The 26,686-nt window shown below is 36.6% G+C and overlaps 1 protein-coding gene across 2 annotated transcripts; it reads right to left on the reverse strand.

The window, feature by feature from the left end:
- Positions 1–8: 8 nt before the first annotated feature.
- On the reverse strand, positions 9–26,686 carry robo4 (roundabout, axon guidance receptor, homolog 4 (Drosophila)). 2 transcript variants are annotated; one of them, XM_026941546.3, is made up of 19 exons: positions 26,265–26,686; positions 20,264–20,590; positions 18,780–18,937; positions 18,472–18,592; positions 16,639–16,777; positions 16,324–16,451; positions 14,463–14,578; positions 14,045–14,276; positions 12,355–12,476; positions 9,934–10,105; positions 9,325–9,516; positions 9,191–9,233; positions 8,952–9,067; positions 7,995–8,300; positions 6,414–6,518; positions 6,109–6,247; positions 3,045–3,257; positions 2,437–2,780; positions 9–816 (listed from the first exon to the last, which is right to left on the reverse strand). In XM_026941546.3, the coding sequence occupies exons 1-19, from the start codon at positions 26,476–26,478 to the stop codon at positions 623–625; spliced, it is 3,381 nt and encodes a 1,126-aa protein (XP_026797347.2). In that variant the 5' UTR covers positions 26,479–26,686; the 3' UTR covers positions 9–622. The 2 variants fall into 2 exon arrangements, with proteins under 2 accessions (XP_026797347.2, XP_034168828.1); XM_034312937.2 differs by lacking the exon at positions 26,265–26,686 and adding an exon at positions 22,098–22,355.

A 26,686-nucleotide genomic window follows, 5' to 3' on the forward strand; every position in this document is an offset into this window, starting at 1 on the left:
AGGAAAGCTGCCAGCCGCTGCTATCGCCAAGGCACAGTTTATTTGTATTAAAAGGCTTTCGAGGGAACAGTGGAATTAGTAAATATATCAAATATAACATTTTAGTTCAACAGCTTAGGAAATATATAAAAAGTTAATTTAGGGAATAAGTCATCTTAATGTAATCTTGTCAGTAACTCTAGTGGAACAGTGATCTAAGCTTACAAATCTCAGTTGGTGTTCATGTTTAAACTGATGTTCAGTTGATATTAACTCTTGTTTTCCATGAAAAAGAGAACAGAAACATAAAGAAGAGAGCTATAAATCTAAAAAAAACTCTCAAAAGTACACAACAGAAACATATTAAAAACTCTTGTACAATATTTCCTGTGCTATTCAGATGGCTATTACATCCCAGCATTCATGATACTGTATATTAAATAAAAGTGGTTTATTTACATTGTAGATTTTAGAGTACTAGTTTCCTGTACAGAGCTTTTTTATGTCAACATGGTGCGACCATAAGCAGCCTGTAATACACAGTAAAAACGCTGGCTTTGATGAATAACTCTTGTTGATTACGACTCAGGCCTAAGTCTCTACACGACTGTAGTTTCAATACAAACTGCAGCAGACTGAGTAATCATCTCCGTGAGGTGTTTTTGTGTGGCAGCTCAGCTCTTGTGTTCTGGGACGTCTCTGTGGACGCTCTAAACTGGGCCTCCATCTCCTCCACCCAGGCTGTGCTCCAATCCCACGCGGTGAGAGGGTCCACCTCCCCGAAACAGTCCCGCGGGGGGAACAGCATACTCAGCGGAGACCCGGGAGGGGAGAAATCTGTTCACACACACACACAGTAACATATGAACAACCCTGATAAGACATAACATAAGGAAATAAAACATTTCCTCCTAAATGATACGGTCCTAAACAATTCAATAAATTGAGACAGTCGCCAAAATCTTGTTTCTTTAACAGAGATGCCTAAGCCATTTCATTTTGTTGGCTGTTGCTTTAAAGAGAAAGGGGAAAAAAACAATTTGGTAAATGGGAACTTTGCACAACCCTATTGAGAAATGTGATTGATTTGGTGACACAATAAACGGTGAAGTCGCCCGTTCAATTTCCTGAGAGCCACTATTGTTCCCATAACCCCCCTCTCTACACATCCTTCAGCTAAAGCATCACGATACAGCCTACATTATTAGCCGTCTAATCTCTATAACACTGTTTTCTGTGCTATCTCGGAGTTGGAATGAGAATGGAGATGTATGCTGTATGTGTAAGGCTTTATGGAAGGCATGCGTGGAGATAAGTGTAATGGTGGAAATAACTATAAATCATATGCATGTGTAGTGAACAGTACAAAGAAAAGAGATCATAGAGTGTAATTTTCGTCAGTGACTCCACTGGTAATGACACAACCCTTTTGAAATAACCTCTAATGTGAAATCTAACACTGTGTAGAAAATACTGATGACACTTCGCCATCTAATGGACACAGATTGCAAATGCACTTATTGGGGCTGTGTAATGAACTGTGTTTTAATTCTGTCTACAGTTTTGTTTTCAGGTAATTAAACATACGACTGAGCTTTTAGTTGAAATTAGCTAACACTGGCTAAAGATTTGATTAATTCTAGTGCATTAAATAAACTCACTATTCATAGGTTTTAACTGCAGTTAATCTGTGGTTTAGTTTCTGTTAACAGATCAACTGCCAAGTCAAACTGTAAATGAAATCTTACCTAGCCAATAAAATTTGTTCTGATACTGGTTAATCTCCACACAAGTCCTGACAATTTGATCAGTCTCTACCTTTCAAACCTGTTATTTCTACCAACAAAAATCATATAAATACCCAAATTAATGCAACTAAGGAGTCTTGATAATTCATAGACATCTCTTTAACGGAATATAGACCTATAACAAAGAAAAAAGTAAAACAAGGTAAATACTGTAAATGAATAAAGAAATTAATTAATTAATTATTTTTATTCAAAATAAATTTTGATTATCATTTTAGCTGTTATCATGTGGGGCTAATGTTTTTATTATTATTATTATTATTAGTAGTAGTAGTAGTAGTAGTAGTAGTAGTAGAAGTAGACATGTTAATACTATTCTATCACTATTATTGTTCTATTATTTTACGCCATTACTACTAGCTATTATATTACTACTACTGCTTATATTAATATTTATAGTAGTAGTATTATGTGGCATGTGTGGTTATTATAATGTATCCCTGTACTAGGATTATTCAGCATTTACCCTAAATGAATTAATTTCCTTTTATTAACTTTAATGATATATGTATTATCAAATCTAAAACAAAAATTTGATAGCTAATAACCAGTCTTCTTGTATTGGAGTTATGTTAAATGGTGTTCTTTGGGAATTCGTATGGGAATTTGACATAGTTACAGATGTCAGTAGTTACAGATGCTCACTTGCCTGATAAAGTTCCACTCATCGACTCTGTTGTCATGGCCATGAGGCGAGCGTACTTCACGTCATTCATAAAGGAGCCATCTGAAGAGCTGATGATGCTCGTTCTCGCACTCGTCGCGTTTCCCTCAGACACTGACCCCCAGTCGTTCCACATCGAGCCCTCCCAGTCGCTGCAGCAGGAGGAGGGTGTGCTCATCAGCGCTGTTCTCTGTAGTCCTACTGCCTGAGACTCCTGCTCGTCGTCTACATCATCCTGCGCCTCACACTCAGACGGTCCACATATGTACCCGAATGTAGGTGTGGGGGAGAATGGCCGAGGTAAGGAGGAAGACTTTTCACTCAGGGTGCTGAGGATAAAGACACACAGTCATGGGTGTCATATTTCTTATTTCATATACAGTATAAATGTAAAATGCATAATATAAAGTCCACTGTATTGCAGAAGTTGAGCAGCTGTGTATCAGTCTGTATCTAGTACCACTTCTTGTTATATGATGACACTGCTCAGGTTAAGAAACCCAGTAGAGGAAGAAACCAGAGAAACTGAAGAAACCCATGTAGATGCTTTAAAAAATTCAACAAAAAATGTTGCAAGTGTAAGCTTCTCTCACCTGTGTCTGTGTGGTTTAGGACTCAGCTCGAGGTACTGCTCATGCGTTTTTGTGCTCAGTGTGTTGTCCTGGTGGTCACCAGTGGACAGGCAGAAGGAGGTTGTAGAGAGACAGCTGTAGGAAGGACTGTGTCGAGAGGGACAGCCAGTGGACGCTGCGCACACAGACTGCAGAGAGCCTGCATCCACAGTCAGCTTAGTGGACCGACTGGACCTGAGGAAAGAGAGTTATTTAATGTGTATCTGCCTCACTGACCCACGCAATATAATTTAATTTAATTTTATAGCAATTCAATTAAAATAGTTTATAATAGATATACAGAGCAAATTCGCATGGTTGGAAATTTTCCTGATGCAACTAAGATGGAAGTCATAAGACTGGAACTGCAATTAGTTTTTTTTCTGTGCTCCATAATTAAAAACCTTGACCACTTTATTACTCTCAGCTCAACATGACCTCTATAATCTCTATAAAGTAAATCTGATTTTTAAATGAGTTTAATGAATGAGTTTGTTAAGAGCAATTATCTATAATATTGTGCAGTCAATTTAACTTAGGATAGGGATCAACTCTCAAAATGCTAGAACAATATCAGAGCAGGTTTGTTTAATAGTCTCTGAGGAATCATTTGGCTAAAGAGCTGTTAATATATAACACAATAATGGTGAGTAAAGATGACATCAATCCAATATTTGGTATGAATATTGGGCAAATATCTATTTTTTAAATGGAAACAGTTTTGTCTACAAATTGGTTTTTATTATATGTTTCAAAAATAAGTAGCATCCTGAAATTACAGTTCTTTGATTTCAAATGATGAAACTTAAGTTTTAAGTTGAACTTTAAGTTCATTCATTCATTCATTCATTCATTCATTCATCTTCAGAAAAGGCTTTATTCTGGTCAGGGTCACAGTAGATCTGCAGTGGATCATGGATGAGTCCATCGAAGTACACCATGCACACACATTCACACACTCATTCACATCTAGGGGCAAATTAGCATGGCCAATCCTACTACCTGCATGTTTTTTGGAAACCTGGAGATAACCCATTCAGACATCGGAAGAAATTCCAAAAGAGAAGAAAATTCCACATGGGAAGAAATGTAGGATCAAATCAGGGACCCTGAAACTGTGAGGTGGCAATGCTACTCGTGCACCACCGTGCCACCAAGCACAGTAATGGTGACTAGAGATGCCACTGATCCGTTATCCAGTATCAGTATCGGAGCCTATATTAGTAGAAAATACTGAATCGGATATCGGAGGAATTTTGTAATAAGTTTTTGTTAAAGTAGAAAAAGTTTGTCTACACAGTGATCTTATAAATTTTTTCATAAATAAGTATCATCCTGGAATTACAGTTCTTTTATTTTAAATGGTCTAACTTTAAACACATTTGCACTGTGAAATTTATTTATTTATTTAGAGTTATCTGAATTTTTTTTTTAAAAAAAAGCTGTGTTTTTGTATGACTATTTATGTCTTCCTGTAGGAAAAAAAAGAGTATTAGAAAAGAAATAGTGGTACTGTGCTATCTCTAATGGTGACATTCTGTTTTGGAACAGAACATTACTTTTCTGAGGGTTGTTATCCACTCATACTGTGTATGAAGACGTTCTGTAAGCCACTTCCTTTCTCTCTAGTCTCTAATCTAGCTTCTGGCCTTAAGGCCTGTGTGGCCTTTGTCTCTGTGAATTCTGGCTGCATTTTAATTTGACACACTTCCAGACTCTCTAATGAGTAGAGTGGAGCAGCAAGTCCATTAAAGTGAGCTGTAGGCTGAAAACGTTTCCTGGCCAAGAGTGAGACTTCCTCTTCCATTTATGCTTAATGACAGAGCCTGGTCACAGATCCTCTCCTGTGAGTACTGGGGCTTCATAAAACTATGTGTAGTTTAAGTGGAAGTGTGGAAGTTTACTCAAAAAATATTCTAAGAATGAACTTCCACTGCTTTCAAATGCAAGTATTTCAATATCTAAAATAATGTAAAAAGGTGTATTAGAAGAAAAGTTACCGCAGGCTTCCAACTGACTACATTAGACAGCTTCTGTTAGTATAGGTGGGGGAAAAATGAGTTTATAAAAAACACTGAGTTTATAAATGAAGCCACTGATGTACAAAACTCTACTAATGTCTATAGGGAGCTGTAGGATATGACAGTTGGAAAAAAAAAAAAACACGTCTGACCTCTGACTGAGTGTCCAAATGTCAGGGTTAATCCCAGAGAGAAACAGAATGATAAGAAACAGAGAAAAAGATGATCTACAGGCAAGTAGAGACACTTTCTGTTCTAGGTAAATAATGTCCTGTTTACAGACCCCAGGGCTCCACAGAGACTGGATGTTTTCCTCAAAGCAAATATTTTATTGATTTTAAGGAAAACCTCTCCAAATTTAACAAAATGTTGGAGTTCTGACTTCACCATCTCACCTCTACTTATTTCATAAAGGTTCTACACCTTTACATCAGACGCTTATGTCCTCCCCCACGTCAGACGCTTATGTCCTCAAGTAGTGGTTCATTTACAATCTCTACTACCATCTCTACTATAAGACTGGCCAATATGCAGAGCAGACTGCCATGCATCTGTCAGTTGCGTTCATTTCCTCAGACACCAGGCACTCCTGCAACCTTGGCGCCTGGTGTAATCGAACATAGATAAGGCCAGAAGCAGGATATGATGTATGCTATTCCTGAACAGATGTGTGCGTGTGTGTGTGTAGCATAGCAAGAAAGTGGAGGGGTCATGGCATAACCTCTTTAAAAAGTGCACATAGAAATAATGGTTTTGATTATAACTCCTGAAGGGTAGATATGATGCTTCAATTGGCCATCATTTGATTATAAAATAAATCTGTTCTTCAACCAATCATATCTCTCACCACTTTCTATCACTCCACTTCCTCCTAGCAACTTTAGCTCTTTCCTGTCTGTTTTTCTAATGTGTAGAATGAGTGTAAAGTGACCTTCTTATAAATATACAGATTTCTATTTATTATATTTCTAATAATTAACTATTATTCTTATGGTAAGAGGAGAAAGATAGGGATCCTTTCTCACCCCTCCTCAGAGCTGACGCTGTGGTTGTCGTCCATAGGCAGAGGGGGAGGAGTGGGCAACATATCCACCAAATGCAGTGAGGCAGAGTACTGCAGAATCCTGGGAGAACTGAGCGGTTTCATGTTTTCAGACACTCCCCCTACAGTACAGAGGAGAAATTAGGAGTGATTTACTGCATGCAATTATACAGGGAACTGAAATGTCATGAACATCATGCTCAGAGTAAGCATTTACTTACTGTATATATTGGATAGAAGTATGTAAAATATCTAATTGTGCAGTTTTGCATTAAAACGTGAGCATACCTGAATTCTGGCTGAGTCTGTGTTGATGGATGTTGGATTTGTTGCGCAACATCAGCGCTTGTTGGTGCATAGGCACTAATGGAGCACTTTTCACTGCATGCAGCTCTGGAGAGAACATTTAAACCAAAATACAGGCATAAATACAAAATTTATGATAACTCATTAAGTCCTTTATTCTTCTAAATCATTCACAGAAAATAAGGACAGAAAGAATTCTACAAAGAAGAGATGCATGATGTGATTATATCCTGCTAGTGCTATATGATATAATGTCATGCTAGGCTTTTGTTAGCACACTGCAGGGCAGTAAACTGACCAGTCGATCACTCTGCACACACCTTCTCATCAAAAAAGATAAAAAAGAGCACGGTAACAAATTACTGATAAGATGTTATCAGTTAGAAGCTTTTACCTTATGTAATTAAAGTTATACCATTACCTTACTGTTACCACTTGTTTAATGTGTCATCCTGTTTCTTGCCACATAATGCACTTCACTTTAAAGTCATCAGTGCTTGAAGTTACAGCTCACATTTTAGCAAATCACAGTTATTTTAATGAGAAATTGTCACACACTATAAGGTTCTTTAAGGGTTAAGTGTACTATAAGGAAGGTCGTTTCTTGCTATAAGTGGTATAAGTAGTGGCTTAAGGCCCCTGGGCCACCAGGTGACTCTATAATTTTTATAATTGTAAGCATTATGGTCTCCTGTTGTCTCTCTGTCTGTCTGTCTGTCTGACTGTCTGAGATACTTGTTAGCGCGATATCTTGAGAATGAAGGGTTGAATGTTTGTAGGATTTATGTGGAATTATTATGCGGAATTATAATTTTCAACAAATGAACTGATTAGATTTTGGAATTGATTCAAACAGGGTTAAGGCCATAGCAAGGTCAAATGTCTGAAAGGAGTTGATAAAATAGATATGCAAAAAGCACACTTTTGGCGAAAAGATTTATATATCCGGCAGTCACAGGGAGCTCCCTTGTGGCATGAATAGAACAGAAATTGCCATTTACATACTGTGACTAGATCTGTTCGCTTTCTTGCTTACGCTTGTTGACATAATTAAAATGGAAAACATTAGTGGCTAACTGGCTAGCTTCCTAGTATCTAGACCTAGCTAGTATCTAGTATCTTGTTCAGCTGTTTTTATTTTATTTTATTAAACTGTTTTACCCTTATCCAAAAAATATAGAATTCTGTTCATTCTTGCATATAACATAATATGACTGGTGTGTGTGGGCCCCTGAGTAAACTGTATCACCTCAAGTGTTCAGAAAGAGCTGTGATAATAAGATGCTCTATGTATTAATTATTTACAGTCTTTAGTGTCATATTCAGATAAACAAGTCTTTACAGGAAAGTGCACTTGTTACAGTAGACTTATAACCAAAAAAAGGTGACGCATGCGGAAGTTAACCAGTAAGGTGGAAATTTTATTAATAAAAGTATTGGCACACACCAGGGTTTTCTAGGTGGACTGTGTCTTAAGAAGGTGAAATATCATGATACAAATTGTATATTGTGAGAAAATGTCACATCATCTATTATTGCCACATCACCTTTTAATTATCTCACCTCGTTTGAAGTTCTTCTCCCAGGACTCCTTTCGAACACCCATATTGGGCTGGGCAGGAAGGGCCCGTTTCCATGGCAGTACTTGCCGCTCTTTGGTGACGGATGACTTGGCAGCGGGTTGAGTGATGCGTATCATCTCTGAGCTGTGCTGCTGCATGTTGCAGTGAGGCATTTTGGGACATTGTCTTGGACTGTTAAAGGTTTTCATACTGTTACCAGTCAGATCCACATAGAAGGTGCCGTAGACGCCACAGTTATCTGGCACTATTGGTACAGATGTGTCTTTTTTTGCTGTTATGGGTAGAGCTGAGAGGACAGGGAGGAAACAGAGGAGACATTTACATTATATCAAACCAATGCTGGTATAATTAACAGTGATGAGGACTGCAGGGATTAGACTTCAGCAGAATCTGGGTTTTGTCCTTATGAATATGGACATGCCCTAGGAGAATGTTAGATTAAAGGTGAAGAATAAAATTATGCTATGCTAAGAAAATATGCTAAACTAATGATTTTGTTTCTATGTCACACAGATATCCACAAGTAATATCAGGGACAGTGAAGAAAGTAAAACCATTTTACAGCTCAGTTTAAATGGATCATGTATTCAGTGAAAGTTTATAAAGAAAGAGGGACATAAGGATCATATACAATAAATCTACTGCTCATCAAGTTCAGGAGTGTTCTCTTATAGGCACCATTTAGCCTATTTGGATTTGAACTTTGTTGGTTTGTTGGTTTTTTGATCATTGTCTCTGCCTACTTGTGCCCGTTTGCTGATTGCCTGACTCTTTGCCTAATTACCTCTGTAAACTACACCCACACTTCCACCACCCATTTAAACCATTTTAAATAGAAAACTGAACCAATTGTATTAATTTCACTTGAGTTGGACTGGATAAATCTGACTTCAGAGTGAAAGTGAGTCTAGCTCTAATTTAATTGGTTCTGACTCACTGGTCCTCCTGAAATCTGGCTTCTCCTGGTTTTGTGTCCACAGGCTTTGGCACTGTTCACCAGACAAGTCAGGCTTCCAAGCTCCTGACATCCATGGAGAATCAGGTGCTGCCATCCTAATCAGGAGCATAAAAAGTGCTGAACAAACCATCTATCTTAAACTGTCTTAGGCTAATATGTAACATTTAATTACAAAAATGGATTTTAGTCGAGTTTAAGACATAAAAAATATCTTATACCTGTGCTTGATGATGAGATCCTCACTAGCAAGTCTATATAAATCTAAACAAAAACAAGAAACATTATCTTGACAGCTTAAAATTTGGTTAAATGAACAAAATGCAGTGGTATATGTCTAAGACCTGATGTTAACCTGTTTTGTGATGTCCTCCTCGCAGAGTGGCAGGTCTGACATGTTTCCGATACAGACAAGCAGCTGTAACCATCATTACACACCACAAGAGGGCGACGAAACTTCCGATAAACACTGGCTCCCTCATCAACGCCAACACATCAGACATGCTCAATGAACTTTTGTGAGGTGGAGCTGATTCCTGCTTTGACTCTGGTTGAGAGTGAAAGAAAGAGACAGAGAGAATGTCAGAAAGAGAGAAAATAACATCCATCTAGGTTAACAGTGATTAAATGATAGTGCTAAAGTATCTTTGCAAATGTTTCAGCAAAGTGCATGGAGGAATATTGTGTTTACCAGTTACTCTTATGTGAAGGAGAAACAAGAGGACAGTCTCAGAAACACAAATGCAGGATGTTACAGAAAGACTGGAATACACCATCTTTTATTTGACTTCTACATCTTCACTCTAAATATATAAGCTTCTCCACGTCACTTGACTAAAAGTGAAGTTTTCAATCTTGTATTTTTCCCATTTAGATTTTTAAGCTAAATTTGTTGTATAAAACCAGGTGGATGGAAACGCAAGCACTTAAATGTGAACTCTGCAGGGTATATACAGTACAGTACCTATGAGCAGTCTGTATGGATTAGTCTGAGCTCCGACTCCAGCACCGTTTACCGCTGCCACTCGGAGCCAGTACACCCTGCCAGGCTGCAGTGGCCTGATCTCCAGAGTGTGTGTGCCGCTGTCCACTGTCCAATTCAGATATTGCTGGTCTTCTTCCTGCACACACCACACCTGAAACACACAATAAAATGTAAATCCAAGATACAACACAAACATCTTCAGCATCTATATCTTTACAAGCCATTATATTGTGTTTATTACTGAGTTCCTCTGGTTATGAATTTAATTCATGTATTAACTCGAGCAATTAGGTCTATAAATAATGTCAACTTGAATCTAATTATAAGAGTAGTAAAATGTGATCTTTGAGTGGAAAACAGTATTACAAAAATCTATGTATCTAATTAAACAGCCAAAACTGTTACTGTATACATTTAAATAATGAGCTTGATGTTTGAATAGTTGAATTATATTTGTAAAATAAATCTGTTCTGAGGTGGTCCACTGAATTTTTACAATTAAAGGGATCCCGGGCTCCAAAACCTTTGAGTAGAAATATTGTTGATACCTGTATTTAATATTAGTATGCCATATTTACTGTATATTCATACTGTTAATACATATACTCCTGGGCTAAAAAAAGGCAAAATGGCAAAATATATAGCTTTTAATGGTCTTAATAACAAATCATTGGTCAGAAAATTAGCAAGAATTAAACAAATAGATAAAGGAACTGTCACGAAATAGAGGCTGAGACAGATGCAAATGTAGGTGAGCAATTTTAATGAGAAACAAGCAAACAATCCAAAAATGGGCAAAAACATACTCAAAAACAGGCAGAGGTCAGGCGATCGGCAAACAGGACAAACGAGGTCGGCAAAAAACACAGGATACAGGGACAGAAGTGGGATCGAACCAGGAATAACAAACACAGTGATATACAAGGCTTGGAAATCCGAGCGTATATTTCATGAAGAGCAAAAAACTACATCCCAGTAGATATTTTTGGAAAATTTTGTACACCTAGATACATGTTAGTTTGAATTTTAATCATCATGATGATCAAGCATACAAGAAGACTATATAAGTGAATTTCCCTGTTTCTAGCTTTTCCCCAAACAGTTCACTGCAGCAAAAGTAAACGAGCAAATGTTGGTACAGGAGCTCTCAGGAGTGCATTTGTTTAATTCTTGCTAATTTTCTGACCAATGATTTGTTGTACAGACGATTAAAAGCTTAATATCTGCCATTTTGAGCCTGGCCCATATGTTTTGCTCAGGAGTGTAGTCTGACATTAATAAGTATTTATTGAGTTGAAAGAATCAATGGTATGTCATGTTCCGTTTCTTTGCCCTGCAGTGAATATAATAAAATTGTACATGTGTATTAAAGTACTATAGTATTTAGTACTGTAGGACCCCAGAGAAAGTCTTACAGTACTAAAGCTCTTCTGCAGTTTTATCAAACTGAACAGATTCTACAAAAAAAATTGTATAAACATTTAGTGACTGTTCCAACAACTGCCCTTAGGTTTTCATGAAAACTGAGGAAAGTGCTTTTAATTCAGTGGTCTAACTACTTTAGGATTAGGGGATTGTGAGAATATTTAGCTGATCCTCTGACAGAATTGTTGTTTTACAGAAAAAAAGGAACTGAATTTGAAAAGTACAGAGCGTCTGAGGTGACAGGGTGGTTATTCTTGAATAAGCCATCACCAGGAATTAACACTGTGGCCTTAGTATTCTTAGGTTCTATGTATATTGATTAAGAATGAATGGGAGATAAAACCTAATAAGACTAAGGTCATGATATGTTGTGGCCATGAGTTAATATTTCAATGCTACAAGCTAAGGTTTATAATTGTAATGTTGTGGACATGAGAAGCAAAACGTGTGGCAAGGAATTACATACCTTGGGGCCATGGCTAAATACGTCATACTTAATATGTGACCTTCAGTTAATTATTAAGCAGAAATGGATGAAAACGTCTATTCACGTTGAGAAATCACTTTAGGTAGTGCAGAATAATGGTACATCCATGTCGCAACTCCAGTGAGTCCAGTATGTATTTATGCATGACAGCAAAAATGAAGTAATATTATCTATTATCTCCATACTTAGATTCCTGCGGCCTAATTCTGTGGTCTAATTTTATTGATTTCTCTGGGTATCAGTCATTTTTAAATAAAATAGTTGTATTTTGTGGCCACAAGTATATATTATCTTGGTAATATTATCTTGGTAATAACCACCATGTCACCTCAGTGATTCTGTAGAAAAGCTAAAAGTGGGAAATGATTTCCTTTTAGTTAGGGTTAGGAGTAGGCGAAGCATTATTACTAAAATTAGATTTCCTGTGCAAGATACAGACATTCACAAAGATAGTAAAACTAATATGTGTGTGTGTGTGTGTGTGTTACCTGGTATCCCTGAATGATCCCATTGTGAGCCTCATGAGGCGGGGGCTCCCAGCTCAGTTGGGCCGTGTCATTGTGTTCAGCAGGCATTGTTATAGACACATCCTGAGGAGGAGCACTGGGAACTGTGAACATTCAATATAACTATTAAACTTTTTCGCAACTACAAGCAAAATAATACCAGAAAACTTTTTCCTGCATCAAACTTTTAAATATATGAATCGATTTGTCTAAAGAACATAAATCACTTCGCAGTTCTCATTTTGTCCTGAGAGCTACTTTGAAACAAAGTGTTACTAAACTGGGTCTATATTTATGAGTTTTACATTAAAGAAAACATGAATTTAGTCCCTGGCACATACCCTCCCTCTCTTAAGCCCTATTCGGACAGGATTAGTTTTCAGGATATATGTCTGTAAAGTAATTGTTACTGCGGACGTCTGTGATATTTATAGTAAATTCACACAGGATAAGCGATTTCTGTAGAACTTCCTGAGATGGGCGTGTCTTCGTCATTTACGTGCTGATGGCCCATCACAGCATCCCCATGCAACATACATAACACAGTGCTGCACCTCAGTGGTTATTATTACAACATGGCACTGGCAAAGCAAAAGAAAAGCCGCAACTAGGCAAGAGCTGAAAGTTTATGTTTAATTTCAGTTTGGGGAGAACAACGTTATCAAACGCTGTTTGAACAAATGGTACATAATCATTCAGTTCGGGAGGAGATTTTCCGGGAAGTTTGCGATAAATGTCCCTCTGTCAAAGTGGCTTTTGGCGACTGGATTAAATGTCGAGAACGAATCGACTAGTGCATTAAACAAGAGAAGAAGCTTGGACTGTGTGCAGTGTCTGTACTTCGATGAACTGGATGCCGTGTTGGGTACGTATAATTTATTTGATCTTTTCCCTAAATCTCTAACGATGTATGTACTTTTAATTATACCATACCTGGCATGACTTTGTAAGTAGCTAACATCCAAACTTGTTAGGGAGATAACGTTAGTATCAGTAGACAACACAGCTTATCTTACATATTAGCAAGTAGAAATACATGCAGAATGGGACTTTATTGACCTTTTTTTCTTTACTTCATCATATTTTACACAGAGGTCAATTTGCGTTAATATAATCTTGGGTTATTTTTACAGGCCATTTTATAGAAGGTAAAAGATGCTGCAATCTTCACCGGCACGGGAACACGCAGTCCGGAATAAGTCTGTAAAAATAACTGACATGACCAGTTTGCACGGGATTAAAATCACAGAGAAGCTCTGGTAACTATCACATTACCCACCTCCCCATATAAAACTAATCCCATCCGAATAGAGCTTCATTTGCTCTCATACCTGTGCACACATTCATCAAGAGCATCACCAAAGGTGAGATTTTTAATCATAATTACTGTTCATATTGTACATGAGATAATGATAAGACTTAATGAATACTTTAGGCGATTTAAATTTTACAGTTTAACTGCATTAAAAACAAAAAAGATGGGTCACTACCTCCTACGTAATAAAAAAGAATGAGTGCATGAATCAGAAATATCAGTCTTTCAGTGTAGGTGGGACAACTAATCAGTTAATTATATAATGTAACATCATTCTTTGTTATTAATATCTATAGACCTCCAAATTTATTTATAAATCCACATTAGTGTGCCATTAAACCCATTATGAGAACCTACCAGTCTCTGGGACTCTCAGGTGCCTGGTGTTACTTTCTCTGCCATAAAGATTGCTCCCATAAGGCCGGACTTTAAACTCATATTTGTAGCCCCTCTTTAGTGGACCGATGTGGGTCTGGACTGCAGGATGGGCCACTTTCTGTGCTGTCCAATCAGAACTGGCAGGCAGGAGAGAGCGGTACAGCACCTCAAAGCCATCCAGGTAGTGTAGTTGTTGAGATGATGACTGAAGCTAACAAAGAGAGACGAAAGAGCACTTTCAAAATACACACATACAAATAAATCAGGTTTTAGACTTTTCTTACTTACAGTTTAGCAATATTTACTTTCCTAAATGGCATTAACATCTAAATCTTACTCCTAGCACATTGCAGCTGAGATGCCTACAGTGTAATCAGTAACATAATGTACAGATTACCTTCCATGTGACTTGTGAGATGTTAGAGGCAGTTCTCAGAACAGTGACGTTCTCCAAACTGATGCGCAGAGCAGATAATTCTTTATGCAGATCTTTCTGGCTGCTGCTATCTGTACCTGGAGCAACAGTAAAAATACAGTGCTAAATATACTCCCGAAATCTCAAGAATTTCAGAAAAACATGTTATGCCATAACACACAGTATACCGAGTATAATCATGATATATTAACAAATTATCATAATATATAGAACAAATATATATAACCAACAGTGGTATTGCACTGTTAATTACTTTAAATTTCATTTTAATTGCAAAGCCACAGTTTTAATGCCGTTATGCTCTTTTTTAAGTTATAGTATTACATCTTTTTTTCAGGTGCATCTTTTCAGTGCAGTACCCTGTTAACACACCTCATACATACGGAATATTCAGATATGTATCCTGGGTCATGAATTTTTGACAATATCACCCCCATTTTGCACACAGAGCTTCAACTAATCAACTTTTTTAATATTGCATCTAATTGTATAGGATGGGCAAATTCCAGTCAAAGTGCATTCAAACTTAATTTATATATATATATACATATATATATATATATATATATATATATATATATATATATATATATATATATATATATATATACATACACAACCCCTGGCAAAAATTATGGAATCATCACACTTAGCTTTTTTACTTCATAGCAAACAAACAAATCACAGATATGACACAAAAAAGGTTTTGTTCAATAGCTTAACATTCTGGTTTGTGAAATATACATAAAAAAAATTCAAGGACATTTTTTTTTATTAATGGCATGTTAGAGAACATCCTCTAAGTGTGGTGATTCCATAATTTTTGCCAGGGGTTGTATATATATTTTTTTTTACATTAGTATGTAAAAAAAAAAAATATATATATATATATATATATATATATATATATATATTTTTTTTTTTTTTTTTTTTTTTTTTTTTTTTACATACCAATGCATTTAAATCCTGACTGGTCTGTAATTATTCTGCCAGACAGAATGAACAATGAACATTAGCAGTGGTGCTACACTAGTACATTAGTACATTCATATCACAAAAAACATATACATAAGTCAGTAAATCAGAATTTTTTAGCTTTTGTTTCCTGATATTTACATCTAGATGTGTTAAATCACTTTGAACCCACCCAATTTTCAGGGGATCAAAAATACTGGAACATGTGACTGATAGTACTGACATGTGACAATACAACAATGTCCTAAAAAAGAAAGAAACCACTGGAGTACTAACAACCAGACATCAAACAGGCTGGCCATGAAAAACAAGAGCAGTTGATGACAGTGAGAGCTGTGAAGAATAACAGCCAGTCACAGCACCAACAACCTCCACAGGACAGGGGTGAAGGAAACACAATCCACCATCCAGCAGAATGATTTCAGAAGTCTACAGAAACATTCTGTCTGCCAGTATACAGAGAAATGCATCCAATCTTATTAGGAGGACCTTCATCAAGCAGCAAGACAATGACACAAAACACACTGCCAACACAACAAAGGACTTCATCAGGGGAAAAAGTGGAAGGTTTTAGACTGGCCAAGTCAATTACCAGAACCCAACTGATCATCATTTCACTTCCTGAAGAGGAGATGAAGGGAGAAACCCCCCAAAACAAACAACAGCTGAAAGCATCTGTGGTGCAAGCCTGGAAAAGCATCACATTTGCAGTAATAAAAATAATATAATAGTAAAATTTATTCAGATAGCCGTAACATGTATATTATTGTAAATGTACTATATATACAATACATGCAATACCATCATGCAAAGAGAATATGGTGTATGATGAGTACTAATCTTTTACCTTCCACAAAGAGCTGAGCGCTGGCTTTAGACTCGCCTACATCATTGACCGCAGTACAGGTGTATCTTCCTGCATCCTGTAACGTCACATAGTGGATCTGAAGACTCTGGTCTGGATTAACCAAATACCTAATACCAACACAGAAGAGAGAAAGAACACTTAAAACTGTTTGACCAATGAGACTTCATCATAGACTTATTACATAACATGAACACACATCCTAGGCTGTTGCAATGTGTATAAAAACTTTCACTTTAAGTGCCACCAAAATGCTAGTGGAGCTCAGTGTGTGAAGTGTCATGCTGTGTCTCTAACCTGCCATTGGGTAAAGGCCCCTGTTCTCTGCTCCACTCCACCGTGGGCATCGGGTCACCCGTAGCCTCACAGAAGAAATGTGCGGACTCTCCCAAGCTCACAGAAACGTCCTGGGGTTCATGTAGGATCACCGGCTTCTCTGGAGAGCAGAGACACAGGAGGTCAGTTTAATTGCCTGCTTCAATATTGTGCTTTTATAAAATACAATATAGCAAAATGATAACTTTTTTAAATTTTACAAATATGCATTAAAGATATTTCAATAAAATTGCACAATGATTTAACAATGAATTGATTTAACAGATGTTAGTCATTAAGTTAGAATTTATTTAATTAACAATTTATTGTCACATCTGTGTATTAGAAGTGTTACTGTTTCAACAAAATAGCACAATAATTTCATCTGAAAACATTGTGCTATTTTGTTGAAACAGTAACACTTCTAATAGACAGATATGACAATAAATTGTTAATTAAATAAATTCTAACTTAATGTCTAACATCTGTTAAATCAATTCATACTGTTAGCTGTATGTTGATGATTACCTCACTATTTATTTCAGTAAATGAAAATTAGATTTGACAAAATCTGCTTTTTACAGTGATGGGAAGTAAAGTGTAAGTACTTTGTTACTGTACTTAAGTCTATTTTTTTTAAGTATCTGTACTTGGGTTTTCTTTCACCTAACACATCAGTACATTTCTCTATAATCATATATCTGTAAAGTCATAAGGCAACTTTTTTGCATTAGACAGCTTCAATTAGTTGATCTAAATTCCTAACTAATCTTAACTTTAACAAATGTTACAGAAAGAATGAAACCTAATAGTTATTATCATTCTAACTAACATTTGAGACATTAAGAATACATTTACTGTTAGTTCCTTGGTTCCTTGGTGAAACAAGCATTAAGCAGAGTGTGATTTTTGGCACACTGACACCTTTTTTTTCTTCAACTTTCTTGTACTTTTACTTTCATAATTTTAGTAGAGTTTATCCTTTTCTACAGAAACATGGGTGAAGAATTTGAAGCTGTACTTTAAATTTACTTTTATTTATTTAGATGAGATGCTACACTTTTACCTGAGCAAAGAATTTGGGTTCTTTAACCACCTCAGTTTTTATTGCTAAGGAAGTAGAGACTTGTACTTCATACTCCAGTAGATGTGTCGTAAATGCTGTATTTTAAGTGTCTCTAAGCACGTCAGTTAGTGTGGAATTTGTCTGGTATTGGCTGTAGACTCAGATCTGGAGGAAGTATGGAAAGGAAGCTAGTATGGAAAGGAAGCTAGAAGTTGACTATCTGTAGTTAGCTTTTTTAACCTGCAGATAAAAAGAAAATCAACTTCCAGACTAGGCAACCCTGCTGTCTGGGCAAAAATGTTCTTCCTCCTAGAATCCTCAGTTTTAAAATAGAATGCGTACCATGTAGTGAATCACATCAGCCTAGTGACAACATAAGAAGAGATCAATCCCATGACACTTCAGTCAGATTAGCTAACTTTACTTAAAATCCATAAACTACTTCTTCATTAACATGGTCAATACAGTGTCCTAAAGCTGTTAATTTAGCCTGATTAATTATGTTTTTACAATAGCTCATACCATAACTTCACACATCAGGCACAGTATCAAGTAAGTCAGATGAAAAAAGTACAAAATCAATCATGCAATTCTTCAGAAATATCAGATTATTTCCAGCATTTTGCTGAAAACTATTAAAATGTCCCAGAATGTATCCAAATATTAGTGCAAATTACTAATAATACCAGCAGTTATTATACAATTTTGCCGTAAAAAATACAGTGTAACTGAATATCAGCAGTGCTCACCCAGAACCGTTAACCTGGCTGCTCTGCTTTCTCTGACTCCAACAATGTTTGAGGCAACACAGATGTAAACGCCAGAGTCCTGCTTCCGGGCTGGAGCTATTATCAACTTCCCATTGAGCTCCTGTGCAATAAAGAATGACAAGAATGTGGCGTAATCACCAAAATAGCTTTACTTCAGAAATTAGAAATGTGGAATTATAACAGCAAGATTGCCATGGCATGGTTTGTTAGTCATTTTCCTTCTACACATTGGCTTTTTAAGAAAACAAACACAGTCTTTGCACTTGACTCAGCAAATCAAGTCTCACAGTGTAGTGTTCGTCTGTGGTGTTGATGAGGACGCCATCTTTCCTCCAGGTGATGTTAGGTTCAGGATGTCCCACAGGTGGGCTGCAGTTCATCATAGCCACCTCTCCTGCAGCTACCTCCACATCACTGGGCTGCACACGAAACTCTTCACGCAGAGCTTCAATTCAAAACAACATCATTAGCATCTCTTATAAAGAAATGCAAATAGTTTAGGTGTCAAGCAGGATACAGTGTTACCTCCAAATTAATTTTATACCACCTTTTAAGAAAGTATACTCTTCGGCCAAAAGTCAAATGGGCTTTCATTACAATATACGATATACAGTACTGTGCAAAAGTCTTAACCACATGCAAAGAAATGCTGTAGAGCAAAGATGCCTTCAAAAATGATGAAACTAAATGTTTCTACATTTAAAAAAAAATACTATAAAGAGCAGTAAACAGTAATAAATGAAAGAAAGTCAATATTTGGTGTGAAGATCCTTCGCTTTAAAAAAATAGTAGTCTCAGGTACAATATGTGCAGTTTTATACGGAAATGAGCTGTAAGTGTTACTGAGCATCTTGCAGAAGCAGCCACAGTTCTTCTGGAGACTTTGACTGTCACACTTGCTTATCATTTTTGCAGCAAAATCCACCAGCCTTCATTATGTATTTTTTGTCTGAAAAGTGTCTCTTATGTAATATGCTGCTTTCTTTACCGACATACAAACATTTTTCTGGAAAACTAATGTTTGGAATTCTAAAACGTTTTTGTACTGAATCAATAATGGAGAAGTCATAAAATAAAAATCTATAACAAAGTTTGTACTAAAAAAAATAGGGTGCCTAAGACTTTTGCAGAGTTCTGTATAGCTTAAGATTCAATAAAATACAAAAGTGGTAGTGTTACTAGGATCCATGGAAGACAAGTAAGTGAATTCAGTGTGTAATGTTCATGCTTTTATACACAGGTACTGCTTTAGCATTCACTAGTAGAAAATAAAGACCTACTGCACTTCACTGCCCTGACATTCTGGCAGTGAACACCGCTCTGATGTCTCAGTCGACTCTGGACTGTGGAATGCACTGAGCAGCTGCGTGTTTGAGCTCCAAACACAACATGCTGTTACTGCTCAATTACTGCAGTGTTTGTTCAAGCAAGGAAGGCAAACTTTGACACCTGACCCCGACTAATCTCATTGACAATCTTCTGAGGCTTCTGCATCCTCTGGCCAATTCTGACCTTAAGCTTAAAGCCTGTTTGAATAGTAAATGATACTGCTCCAGCTCATCGATTTCTGTCTGTCTCTATTAAGCACATGAGCATGGAATTGGATTACAAACTCCTAGACAATCAGGCATCACGGTAAGAGCATAACGAAAAGCGCTTTGTGTCTTTTGGAAGTTTAATAAGGTTGTCGCTCATCCAGGTCACAACTACAATACACAAAAGGTGATATGCTATAAGTATTAAACGGTAATAAAGCAACAGACTTTATTACCTGCAATATGCAGAGAGGCATTCCTGCTGATTGCAGTTCCTGCACTGTTTCGAGCTAGGCAGGAATACACTGCTTCATGAGACTGGCTCTTCTTCCCAGTCACCACACTGAGGAAGAAGAGGCTACCCTCAGGCAGGATGATGGGCCGTGACTGGCCCTCCATCTTCTCAGGTTCCAGAGGGATGCCATTGCGGAGCCACTGGATGGATGGTTCTGGGGTTCCTTCAGCTCGGCAGGAAAGTGTGGCAGGACTTCCCACACGCACCACCACATCAGACGGGTGATGCACTATCCGGGGAGAAACTTCATCAGAACGCAACCTGGAACCTACAAAATGTAAGAAGAATTGTAGATTAAATTGTAGACAAAATTACAATTTATTTAAAACACATTTAAAAGAAATCTAATCAATCATCTAGTTCGAGGTGTCACTGATATGTGTAAGGAATGAGATCAAAAAGAAAAAGATCTCTGCTATATCTATGTTATTATCTAGATACTAAAGTCATAAATAATTGAAGTGGTTAATTTTTTGTGCTTGTGCCCGTAAAGTTATGTGTTCGAATTTGCTAGACTTCCACCACTGGCCTCTGGAGCAAGGTCATTAACCCAAACTATTAAAGCCAACTGTCTCCTGGAGGATTAAATAAGGTTTCTGACGAATCAAAACCTTTGAACAATAAGACATCTTTGGAGCCAAAGGTCAAGTGATAACGTCATCCTAAAGCCAACATAAATAAACAACTTCTATTCTTGGATGGCATCGTAACTCTTGTCTCACATGCCTGCTGATGAAGACCACTCGGTGAGCAAGATGAGGAAATGGGTTTCCTGTGTGGATTTGAAGAGCAGTCAGTTTTTGTGAGGAACAAAAGGCCTTCATTTGCAAACACAATCAGGAACTAACAGGATATCCATCACCTGTGCAGAGAGCCCTCCAGCACAGACACTGCTATTACTGGCCTTTAACAATGACCCCTTTATACCCACCACCAAAACACGCCAATCAGGTCATTATGGGAGTGCAGGCTTGAAACAAAGCAACACACTTGACTGAGTTTTGCCAGCTACTATCTGGTAAAGCAACTTTTTGCTAGTAATAGTGATAGGGTCACAGCCTAGCGGTTTAGCGGTTTATTCTCCACTTCCTAGTATTTTATCATATCTTAAATGTGTATTGATTAAACACATGTGCGTCCACTTCAACTGACTTCCGATCACTACAGAAGTACAAGCAGCTCAACAATGTAGAATGGAATGTGGAACATTCTTGGCAAAACTGTCATCAACTATAAAAAAAATGTTTCTATTGTCTCATAAATGGGAATTTCCTGGAAAAGAGGAAATAAACGACCTACAACCTTGATGTCTATTTTATGGAATGAAGGATTTTCAAGAAAACAATGGACAAAGTGGGATTGGACATGAGTGAGTGCATTAAAATATGAAGAACAGAAATAATAATAATAATAATAATAATAATAATAATAATAATAATAATAATAATAATTGGCTGTATAATGTGAAAAATGTGACACAAACAATACAAATATCTGATGAAGATGTGAGATCTTCTTTCTGCCATGTGATCTACTAACCCCTAATCTAACCCTAACCCTTTCATCAACAGGTTCTTTCAGTAAATCAGACAATCAATCCCATACATGCTGAGATATATACATTCCATGAAATTCATAGTACACAAAAAAAAAAAAAAAAAAGCTGACACTGAATTAATTCCCTTCCAAAACTTCAGTTCTAGGTTATAGAGCCTTACTTGCACATTGTGTCGCTCCTAGATAATACCTGCAGCTATAAAACACACTCTGCTCACCTTGAAGGCAATGAAACACAGCAGTAAGCAGGTAAATCCTGAACATCAGCGCTGCTCTGTTCACGCGCTAACCGGAGAAATGAAGCTTCACAGGTTTAACGCATCACTCTCTCCTAGAGCCAAGCTTTACACCAAATATATGAAGTTTCTCCAAGTTCAATCGATATAAAACATCACTCTTAAGTCTGTTAATAAGTCGAGAAGCAGCTCGTCTCTCTCTCTCTCTCTCTCTCTTTCACCGTGTGTGTGTGTGTGTGTTAAAGATAGCGCCATCCGGATCTGGGACACTCCCCACACAGCTGTAGAGGCGCGAGCGTAAGTGACGTCACAGCCATGGCGCCTACTACACTCTGACATCAGCACAGCACTGATACACTGCTACAGGGTTTAATACCTGTACAGCTACTGCGACATCTGGTCTAAGTTTTCTTGCTATTAATAAAACCATATTCCTGAAAGCATGATATACAGCGGTGGAAATACTTGAGTAACTACACTCCTGGGCAAAAAAGAAAAAAGGGCCAAGCCTAAAATGGCAAAATATGAAGCTTTTAATGATCTTAACAACAAATCACTGGTCAGGAAACTAGCAAGAATTAAACAGATAGATAAAGGAGGTTAGTATAGGATAATTTTCCCTTTGATTTCTTTAAATGTTTAAGCCTTGTGGCCCTTGATGGGCTGCATCAGGTGTAGCAGATAACCAAATAATGACTAAACTTTTAAGGAAAAAAAAAAAAGTCCCAGAAGATATTTTTGGAAATTTTTGTACACCCAGACATTTGTTAGTTTGAATTTTACATCAAACATTTTAATCATTGATGTGATTTTACCTTTGTGTACAAGAAAACTATACAAGTGAATTTCTTGCTAATTTTCTGACCAATGATTTGTTGTTAAGACCATTAAAATTTATAATAATAGCAATTTTTGGCTTGGCCAGGAGTGTACACTTACGTTTTTGGGGTTATTTATACATTACTTACATCAAAAGAACATTTTTATTTACTTTTCAGTTTAAAGCATCCAGTCAGGTTCATCAATGTACCAAAAAAAAAAAAAAAAAAAAAAAAAAAAAAAAATTCAAGACCTTCTCATGCTACACAATGTAGTAAATGCTAGCCTATAGCTACCTGTGTGTGTGTGAATGTGGATAAAACAAAAGACTGCAGTGTGGTACTTGAGGATGAGCGCCCTGGCCCTACCTCGTTGTAAGACGTTTCAGTACACTAGAGCAAGCAAATTCTCATATAATACTCGTATGCCTCCCTAGAAGTCATGGTAAGTTGAGGTAAGTATTGCTAATTTGCTAACATTAAATGGCTATATTTAGCTAAGGTCACTTAGATGATACATTTCTGAAATCCTTAAGGCACTGACTATCTATATCACATTCTAAAGAAGCATGACTTACGCTTTTGTCATGAAAACTGAAAACTATTTGGTAATTTGGGATACATATTGTATTTTTATTAGTTTAAGCCTTCACTTTCCTGCTCAGTAACAAGTTTAAAATGTCATTTGTTTTATTTAATGCCATTTAACATCCTTATGATATCAATAAATCAAATTTCAATAACATGACTTCTCCAAATTCATCATATTCTTCTCCAAATTCATCTCCAATTCATATTTAAATTTTACATGAAAATAGTAGACAAAGTAAAATTAACTATAATTAACTACATATTCGGAAACATACCTATTTATGTTAGACTGATATTAGAATACTCTCCACTCTTTTTACCATATGATATTTTCAACTGCCATGCTGTTTTAATAGCTCCCAAGCTAACATTTTTTTTTTAACATAAGCCAAAAGGGGCGTTACTATTTAGAAAAGTGCTTTAAATTCCATTTACCATCAATACTATGATTCATTGGTCCTCATTTCATTGCTGGTACATTGCAAAACACTCATAAGAGTTTGTTTTTTTTTCGTTTCGTAGTTTTGAACATAGAACAGTCGTGTGCTTTAGCAAAAACAGGAAAGCAGAAAGTCTCAGTACCAAGACAATACATGGAAATACCTCTGGTTCCCTGAACACTGATACAGATTGAGATCACCCGTATCACAGTTACTGTATGCTATGCATTATTGCAAGGTACAATTTATGCCTGTTCAAATTATTAAAAAAAAAAAAAAAGCACAAAAATGCACAAAATTAGCATAATTAATTTCAGTTATAATGAATAAAAAAAACATTAAAATAACTAAATCTCTATAATAATAATAATAATAATAATAATAATAATACACTCAGTTTGTCATTGTGTTATTATGTCATTTATTGCCTTAGATGTGGTCTAAAGTATTTTTAAGCCTAGCAAGGCAGTGAATTTATTATATTATACTGTGTATTACATTTATTACATTTGACCTATGTTCAGAAATAACACACTGCATTATAATACTTTTAAGTAACTTTATCAAAACATCTATGAGACATCCTCAGTGAAAACATTTAAGGCAGTAAAAGTGTATCAGACACTTTTAAGCCATAGTTACTTTAAAGCTGGTGTAAATATGGTTTCTGGGAAGATCAAGAGAGAGATAGGATAGAGTGAGAGAATAGAGAGCACAAAAAAGTGTCAGAGAAAAATAGGCAATGGCAGTTCATTTTCCTTTGAGAAAGGCCTAAATAAAATAGTGCTTAGTGAGCTGTCCATTGTAAGTTGAAAAGGCCTCAGCTTCATTGATAGACGTGTATTGATCCAGAGATCATGGCCTCGATGGCCAGCACTTCGAGCAGCCTTCAGAAGCAACAAAAGAGTAGCGGATCGCTGAACGAAAAAGAGTCCCAAATGGACTGGAGGAAGATTTATTTACGCAGGAACTTCAAAGAGAAAACAAGCTGATATATTAACACTTCCATTCAAATTCTTGTTTAACGTTAGTGTAATATATTCAGAACAGAGTATCACAATATCAAGAACATCAACTGCATTCATTCATGATGTAAATTTTCATACTGTTCATGACAGACATACTGATATTGAGGTATTATTTGCTTTCTAAACCATCCAGAATCAAACTAATCCAACAAATTAAATTGGTGATGAATAAAAAAAAACTTTGATTTTGATTAGTAAATTATTTTGAAACGATTTACCATGCATCAATTAATCTTTATCATTGACAATAAAAATGAATTGAAATGTTACCAGTACTATATAACCTGTTTTAAAGTATTTTTGTCACTTTCTGTGATCTTAAGAAAGATGCTACAGGACAGACAAAAACCTTCCAAGTTGACTCTAATATGGGGAAAAAATGAATGTTTAATAAAAGAAAAAAAACAAAAAAAAAGGAAAAAATGCCAAATTGACTGATTCTTATGGGTCAAGAGGTAGAACATGATCATTTAACAAAAAAAAAAAAATCTAATGTTCAACAATATTAATAAATATTATATTTTACTGTTCAAATATTTCTACTGATGGATATCTGCCAATGGAAGAAACACCTGTAGTACATTATGGCTGAAAATGGTCCAGTTTCATTCACTGTACCATTGATTTTCAGATTTATTTGGTATATTCCCATCTTCCATACCATGTATCCTCGCACCCCCATCCATTCAAACACTAAACCTGAAAAAAATTATGCTTTGAAATAATTTCTAAATGTATTTATGTAGAAAATAGATTCTACCCAGCGAAATCAACAGAGAAATTTTCCACAGTATAGTGTGTGTAATTGTGTGTGTGTAATTGAGCTGTGCTAGCCAAAAGAAAGTCTTTAATGTAGTAACTCCCAGGCATCAAGCAAAAAAAAAAAATCATCATGAAAAAGAGTTTAACAAGTAGTATTGATTTCATGCACTAGCCCCCATGCTGACACACAAAAAGTGTTCTCCTCAAAGCCGTTGTATGAACATAGCCGTGACATTCTTGACAAAGATTGGAAAATGGAATTTATCCGGAGTAGAAACAACCAAGCAGAGCGTAATCCATGCATAACCGATCATCTTTTCAATCTTGGTATTATGATGAGCACCAATGGAAAACTATCTAAAGCACACAGCTGCATCATTGCATGGAATTCTTCTTTGCATGAAATATTATTAATCTTACTTAATCACATAATGGACAAAATTATAAGATACTGCTTCCAGAACCCCTGACTGGAAGCAGATATGTAACAGATTGTGGTTCGGACTTTACCTTTCCTGCGGTGACCCCTGTCTCTGCGTGATGGATGTGCATGTGCCAGGCGATGGCGATAACTTCCTTTGCCCTCTGCCCTCTCTGACCTCTTAGCCACCTGTAGCTGCTGGTCCTCAGGTGAACACGTGCAGTGGCACTTGCAGTGACCTGACGCTTGCACCGAGCAGGTGCATAGGAATGCCAGCCAGAGCAGCCATGCTGAGAGCTGCATCTTCACATGGAAAAGATCCACACTGGAATGCTTGTCTTTTCTGCTCTCTCAGTTCTCAGTTTTTCCCTAGAATGCCTTCCCAGTGGAGGGCAAGCCTAAATCAAGCTTTAGCTGATTGCTACCAGCAGACCTGTGCTAAGTTATTTGGGGATTGTTATAAAGAATTTTCTTTATGTTCCACCAGTGCTTTTTTCACTTTCCCTCCCTC

Source organism: Pangasianodon hypophthalmus, chromosome 17 (assembly GCF_027358585.1).
Source record: "Pangasianodon hypophthalmus isolate fPanHyp1 chromosome 17, fPanHyp1.pri, whole genome shotgun sequence".
In the NCBI taxonomy this organism is placed as follows: domain Eukaryota; kingdom Metazoa; phylum Chordata; class Actinopteri; order Siluriformes; family Pangasiidae; genus Pangasianodon; species Pangasianodon hypophthalmus.